This window comes from Giraffa tippelskirchi, chromosome 7, assembly GCF_054371585.1.
Source record: "Giraffa tippelskirchi isolate mGirTip1 chromosome 7, T2T-mGirTip1v1.2.pri, whole genome shotgun sequence".
Classification (NCBI taxonomy): Eukaryota; Metazoa; Chordata; class Mammalia; order Artiodactyla; family Giraffidae; genus Giraffa; species Giraffa tippelskirchi.
The window spans coordinates 27,292,273-27,299,609 of NC_137281.1; the positions used below are offsets into that span (position 1 = coordinate 27,292,273).

The 7,337-nt window shown below is 35.7% G+C and overlaps 1 protein-coding gene across 16 annotated transcripts in view; it reads left to right on the forward strand.

The window, feature by feature from the left end:
- The window catches only part of TERB1 (telomere repeat binding bouquet formation protein 1), a 31,505-nt gene extending 25,767 nt beyond the window's left edge, over window positions 1–5,738 (forward strand). For 7 of the 16 annotated variants that reach the window (XM_081513298.1, XM_081513301.1, XM_081513297.1 and 4 more), the window contains 3 exons: window positions 1,190–1,339; window positions 1,645–1,710; window positions 5,368–5,738. In XM_081513298.1, the coding sequence (XP_081369424.1) occupies window positions 1,190–1,339; window positions 1,645–1,710; window positions 5,368–5,555 (404 nt within the window). In that variant the 3' untranslated portion in view covers window positions 5,556–5,738. Of the gene's footprint in view, window positions 1–1,189; window positions 1,340–1,644; window positions 2,018–2,052; window positions 2,210–5,031; window positions 5,070–5,367 lie in introns of those variants that run through there. The other 9 variants (XM_081513309.1, XM_081513310.1, XM_081513308.1 and 6 more) reach the window with 4 other exon arrangements.
- The last annotated feature ends 1,599 nt before the right edge of the window (window positions 5,739–7,337 follow it).

Here is a 7,337-nt window from a genome sequence, read left to right on the forward strand (position 1 = left end):
TTTCTCATTCTTCTGTGATTTTGCATATGTTCTTTGTACTTAAAATGTCCTCATCCCTGCCAGCTTTCTGTCTGGCTAACTTTTCCTTTAGGTGACAGGCAGATAGAGTACCTTATAATGTATGGATGTGGCTAACATTACCTGAAGCTACTGATCAATGTTAACATTTAAAAAAAGATAGTCAGACTTTATGTGTCTGTTAATGTGATGCAGTTAGAAGTACACAGTACTACCTGTGAGGAATTCTGCTAAAAACAACTTAATCTGAATCTGATCAGTCATCTAAATCTAATTAACAGTTTCTTGGGCACACAGGAACATTTTAAAGGATACAACTAGGATATAATCAGCAAAACCCTGACTTTGGGAAACTGCACATTACACATGACCTGGTGTCTCCAACAGGCAAATGACAAAGAGGAAGAGAGGAGAATTGATAGATTAAAAGAAACTCAAGAGACATATCAGCTGAATGTAATGGTCGACCTTGTTTGAATCATGATTCAAATAAACCGACCATAAAGAGAAAGTTTTAAAATGATGGGGAAATTTGAGCACTGACTGGATATTAGATTATATTAAGCATGATTTTCTTAGGTGTGATAGTGGTTTTGCTGTTTAAAAAAATAAGACAAAATACTTTTTAAAAAGAGTTCTTATCTGTTAAGAATGCATATGAAGTAATACTCAAATGCAACTTCCAGGCTTCATAATCCAGTGTGTACAGGAAGGCAGAGCTGAGTAGGTAGAGGGAGATAAAATATGATTGGCCATGAGTTAAGAATAGTTGAAGCTAGATGATGGATACATGGTGGTTCATTATTCTTCTCCATTCATTCTCATGTATTTGAAGTGTTCCGTAATATTAAAAAAAAAAGATGACTGAGCCTAAGGGTCACTTCTTTTGGATATCTTCCTTGACAGTGACTCCTGCTCAGAATTGGACCAAGCTAGACGCTCCTTTCCTGTATCACCATAAGCGTTTACATCTCTGTGGCAACACTTGTTTCCCTGTATTGTATTTGTTGTCTTTACTCTTTCATATGATGTGGCTTTGCGTTTCCTGATGTATTTATAATTAACTTTCCTGATTTCACTTCAGTTACCATCATAAAGATATTTGCTTTCATAAATTTGTTATTAAATATTTTATAACATCTATGCATCATTTTAATTTGTTTTCTTTTAGGTTGCATAGCAGTAGGAAAATCCCTGAATAGTCGAAATTTTAGCAAGCTCTTGCACTGTTGCCCATACCAATGTGATCGTCACAAAGCCATTGTGGAAGCTGAAGACAGATATAAAAGTGAACTAAGGAAATCACTTATATGTAACAAAAGTAATTAATTCAGCAGTTTTAAAGCTATAATTATGACTGTACCTTCTGAACTATGATCTAGAACGTTAAGTATATTAAAAGCTAAAGGGTACAAAAAGTGTTGAAAAGAAAATCTGTCTCTGAGTAACCATGATTTAAAATGTTCCCAGGGAGTAGATTTAGTCTCTGGTGGTTTAAAAATTCTTCCTAATCCACCTAAGGATTCCCATTAGAAGGGGGGAAAAGGAAATATCATACTAATGGAATTGATGTGATACCACTCAGATTAATACTCTAAGTAGGCTAAATGTTTTCGTATTTTTCAGAAATTCTGCTGACCCCGCGTAGAAGACGTCAACTCAGTAGTGAATCTACTACCCCTGGAAGAATAAGTGAATATACTTAAGTTTTAAATAAATAGCAATTTCATATATTCCTGAAACAGAACAGCTCAATGATTGTTCTCAGTCACATCATTAATGGCTTCTAAATAATAACCCTTGGCTCTGATAAGAGTCATATTTTCTGAGCAAAGAGGTTTCCCTCCTCCCTTCCTCCTGCCACTCGCTCATCTCTTGCTTTCTAGCTGAGAAAGGAGCAGGAGAAAACTTAACATTTATTAAGAACCCATTATGTATTGGTGTTGTTTTATAGATATTACTTCCTTTATTTCATAAAATAAAGTTGTAAGATAAGGTATTACTTTATTTCCACTTTACTTTCTTTTCTTTTAGGTTGCATAGCAATAGGAAAATCCCTGACTAGCCAAAACTTGCCAGTGAGCAAATGGCAGAACTTAGATTCAAATGCAAGTTTGTCTTTCTCTAGAACCCCCGGTTCATTCCTCTGGATCACATTTTTATTTTAAGAATAAAGTTATTCTCCGATGCACAAGTGCTTCAGAAAGGTTTTGAAGATTTTGGTTTACATCTATAGCACTTCAAATAATCAAAATTGAAGAGACAAATAGTATAAAGCTTAGATAACTGCTTAAAAACTAATATACTTCTCAAACTATGAGTTAATTTATAGGAGTTTTTATTAAACTACAAGGTTAACAGTTCAGGTGTATCACCATTTCAAACTTATCACGAGACTTAACGTTACCATTTTCTTCTGTTCGTATGGAATTAGTACCTGCAGAATAAGAGTAAGCAATTGAGTACATTACTTGTCAAAGTAACCTAGAAATTAACAGCCATTAGTAACTATAGAGCCATTCTGTTATTTATTGAGAAGAGGTCTGGACTTGATTCATCCAGGAAACATTTTGCCACTCACTTTTGTTTGGCCATTTTTGCTGCCAAAACCTTGAAAGAAATTTCAAATTTACTTTTTATAACTGGGTCTTTTTCAAGATTAAAATTTCTGCATACAAATTAAAATTAAGTACAGTACCAGTACAGGGTAGCCCACTTTTTGAAGTAATATTTTCTGTAGAATCTGTTAGAAAATAGATATTTTTCCATAGAAATGTTGCAGTTGGAAATCTTGTCTTTGACAAGGAGTTGGCATCAAATTAACAATAGAATTTCTTCAGCAGCATATCTTAAAAGCAAATATAAAACAACTAAAAATATTCGATAATCATTTTTCATAGTAAAGTCATTTGCAGAGCCTCATGAAATATACATAATTATTCTTATATATTGATTATACAGAGGGATCCTAAATATGGTTAGGATCATTTTCAACTCATAAACACCTACATCTTTTTTGTAGGTTAGAACTGCTTAGTTAAAATCAAATAATAAATTGGCCTGCTTTTTTCAAATGTAGGCATCTTGAGGCGGTAGTGATTAGATTGGTCTTATATCTCTTACGGGGCTTCCCAGGTGGCACTAGCGGTGAAGAACCTCCCTGCCAATGCAGGAGATGTGAGTCAGGAAGATCCCCTGGAGGAGGGCATGGCAACCCACTCCAGTAATCTTGCTTGGAGAATCCCATGGACAAAGGAACCTGGCAGACTACAGTCCATGGGATCACAAAGAGTGGGACACGACTGAAGCGACTTAGTATGCACGCATATCTCTTTTACAAGCAGGCCAGGAATATTTGATGTACTGTTGTTTTCCCCCTCTTAATAAATTTCCCTTTCATACTAGAGACATTCATTACCTTTCATTTGGTTATAGGTTACACTCAAATTTGAGACTATTCTTTTGAGAAGGGACCATTGCAGCATCTAAGTATTTAAAAGAGTCTTGGGGACAAGGCTCTTTTAGGATGGATTGAAAAATAAAAGAGTCTGTAAAACTGAGTCTTCTTGCCTACTTTTCCCTGCTGTTTTCTTCCCCCTGCTTTCTTCTAATGCCCAATCAGTTAAAAAAGAGCACTAAAGAAGCACAGAAGGGAGCCTTGTGGTGTAGAGAGCTGTTTCCCCTTTTAGGCTGCCCACTACTCTGGTGCGGAAACCTTTGAGGAGTTGGGCACAGTTGTTAATATAAGTTAGAATTCAGTGAAATGGCAACCACAGTGGAAAAGTGGGGATGGGCTCTACATGAACAACCCCAGGACCCAATATCCTGAATGATATAATAACCCATCTGGTTCTGATTATAATGAGTTTTGAGATCATTTAGCAAGTGAAATTGAAATCATCTATTTCTTGGAGAACTACAGTTTTCCAGTAGACCCAAAAGTAAGAAGTAACTTCATTGATGAGTTTTTTTAAAATTTATATATGTATATATTAATTTTATATTTAAAATATATTAAATATATTTTATTTTTGGTTGCTCTTGGTCTTCATTGCTGTGTGCAGGCACTCTCTAGTTGTACAGAGAGCAGGGGCTACTCTCCATTGCAAATGCATGGGCTTCTCAATGTGGTGGCTTCTCTTGTGGAGCAGAGTCTAGGCACACAGGCTTCAGTGGTTGCAGCACGCAGGCTCAGCAGTTGTGGCACACTGGGTTAGTTGCTCTGAGGCATGTGGAATCTACCTAGACCACAGATCGAACCCGTGTCCCCTGCACTGGCAGGTGGATTCCTATCCACTGTACCACCAGGGAAGTCCCAGTGATAAGTTTTAAAACACTTTTTACTAGTAGTAACTTTTTTTTCTTTCAACATATATTTATTGATCACCTCCCGTGTGTCCGACACAATTTTAGGCACAGGGGACTTAATGGTGAGTGAAACGGACAAAAATCCCAATCTTCATGGATCTTGCATTCTAAGCAATACCGTTAGGTAATAATTAGACATTATTTCATTGATTTCTTGGCCTTCTGCTGCTAAGATTTTTCTCTTCTCATTTAAGAGATCTGAACTGTGGCTTCTATCTTAGGAGAGATGGACTAACAGTCCTGACCTGCAAAGGCAAGATTTTCTAAGGTCCCAGCAGTTATTCCAGGTCCTGCTAGGGTAAATAGCAACTTTAATTGTAAATACAAAAACTCCTCCTCAGCAGCATTAACAATGAATTAAAAACCTTAAAAGGAAGACTATTTCCTGGTAATCATGACTAGAAAATATGTTTACAGATACCAACAGTGTATTCTTTCTGTTGTAGAAATTACCCCTAAAACCAGATGAAACTTCCTCCTTGTGCAGCCTATTTTTTTTTTTTTGAGTTTTAATCAAGCTGAGCCCTCAGATAGGTGATGAACATGTTCTTTAAGTCAAATTTCAAAAAAGACCCTTAATCCTTTAAAAATATTAAGCAAGCATGATAATTAAAGTAACAAGTGTTGATATTCTTTTCTATGAAGTTATGGAGCCCTTTGGGAAGACTGTAGCTGTAAGACAGGTAAGTGGTTAATTGTCCTCACAGGAATGTTGAAAGAGTTAACCAAATGTTTATAAAATTTTGTGTTTCTTGATTATCATAAGCTTAAGTTACAATTATTGCAGAGATCACAGTATAGCATCTAGATTGATAGTAGGCACTCAGTTTGTGTTTTTCATTTGAAGTGGGTATGATGAGCAGCCCAGGCATGAAGTTTTCTCACTGTATAATCTATATTCTTAGAATAAGTTTTTGAGTCTCAAGAAGAGCTCTTTTTTTAGCAAGTACTAATATATTCTACAATTCTCATTAATTACAGAGAAAAGAAGAATTCGTAAAAACTTTACCAAAGAAGAAATAAATTACCTTTTCAATGGAGTTAAGAAAATGGGAAATCACTGGAATTTAATTTTGTGGTCTTTCCCCTTTCAGCAAGGACGGAAGGCTGTGGACCTTGCTCACAAATACCACAGGCTGACCAAATACCCCAAGTGTGTGGCTCCTTGATTGGAGGAAGACTTGCCAGTTTTTAGTTTGACACTTTGAAAAACAATGTGTTAAAAATACAAAATTTTAAATATTCTTCGACACTCTGATGAGACAGGAAATGTGGCAATGGGGATACTGTTTTAATTATTTTTTGTGATGCTGTAGCTCATCAGACTATTAAAATAACTTATAAGGACTTCACTGGTGGTCCAGTGTCTAAGACTCTGTGTTCTCAATGCAGGGATCCTGGGTTCAGTTCCTGGTCAGGGAATTAGATCCCATAAGTTGCAACTAAAGACCTCCTGCAACTAAGACCCAGTGCAGTCAAATAAATAAAATTTTTTTAAAATTATAAAACAAGTACATTTTCTTTTAAAAATTTTATTTTATCGTTTTTGGCTGCGCTTAGGCTTCTCTAGTTGTGATGTGTGGGCTTCTCTCTAGTTCTGGTACAAGAGCTCTCTAGTTGTAGCATGCAACCTTAGTTGCCCCATAGCATGTGGGATCTTAGTTCCCCGACCAGAGATTGAACCCATGTTCCATGCACTGGAAGGCAGATTCTTAACCACTGGACCACCAGAGAAGTCCCTACAACAAATACATTTTCAATGTGTAGATTGGAAGGACAAAATTCCATATGAGGTCAAACATATGTTTAGGATTATGCTTTTTTCCCTTAAGCTCAACCTAGGTCAGAGAAAAAAAATTATTCCTTTAAACATTATTTGACATTACATACTATATGAGACACTGGATTTAGTATTTTTACCCAGTGAAAGTCCCTCCCTGGAACTTACTATAGTTTCCCAAGTTGTTCAAATCATGTTCCCACATACTAAATCATTGTTTGACATTTTGTTAATTCAAATGTTTCTCCTTCTAAAGGCAATTGTGCAGTTGCTCCAGATACTCCAAATTCTATTGTCAGGTTCACTTCTTTTTGGTGCATATTTATCTGCTTCTGCATTTTCAAAGTTTGAAACAATTTTTGATTGTTTGCTTTTAAGTTAGTTTTCTTCTAGTTGGAAGCCAAACTATTAAATCTCAAACTTCTATTTTTCTTACTCTTTTTATATTCCATCACATCAATGCATTCTTCATTATACTTAAAATACTGTTACTGTGGCAGAGTGATCAAGTATCAAGGCCTGAAAGCTCAGTTGTACTTTTGTACACATTGGCTCACTGCTTGATGTCATTCTTACAGATACTGAAGGGTATTTTCCTCTAAGCGTGTATTCTTTGACCCTTTCAGATCATGAGTATGTCAACTTAGGTAAAACAGAATTTTTATTAATTTCTGTTCCACAATGAAAATTCCGGAGGATCAATAAGGAGAAAAGTCTCTGTTTAAAATCCAAAAGTTCCTTTAGGCCTAAGAATAATTTACAATTAGGAGAATTCTTTGCATCATTTAAAGTGTGAGTGAATTTAGTCCATTATCTGTCAGTATTTCCTAAGCTCAATGGAGGTGATTTAAATGGTCTGCTGGGCTATTCTGATGTGTAATTCTCAAGATGTATGAATGTTGATTTAGGTCAATGGGGAAAACGTTTTGTTGTCTCAACCTTGCTGGCAATAGTTTTTTTTTTTTAATTGGAAATTATCTATGTAACAGAAAATCAAATACTACTTACAGAAACATCCCCAAGAGTACGACACACTGTAACTTGGACAATGTTTTGTATCAGTCACTGACACTTTATTTAAAATAACTTACATTGCCTTCTGAAACCTTGAAATTTTGCCCTAACCCTTGGCTAACTTGGTTAACATGAACTGCTTTCTTCCCCTCAAATG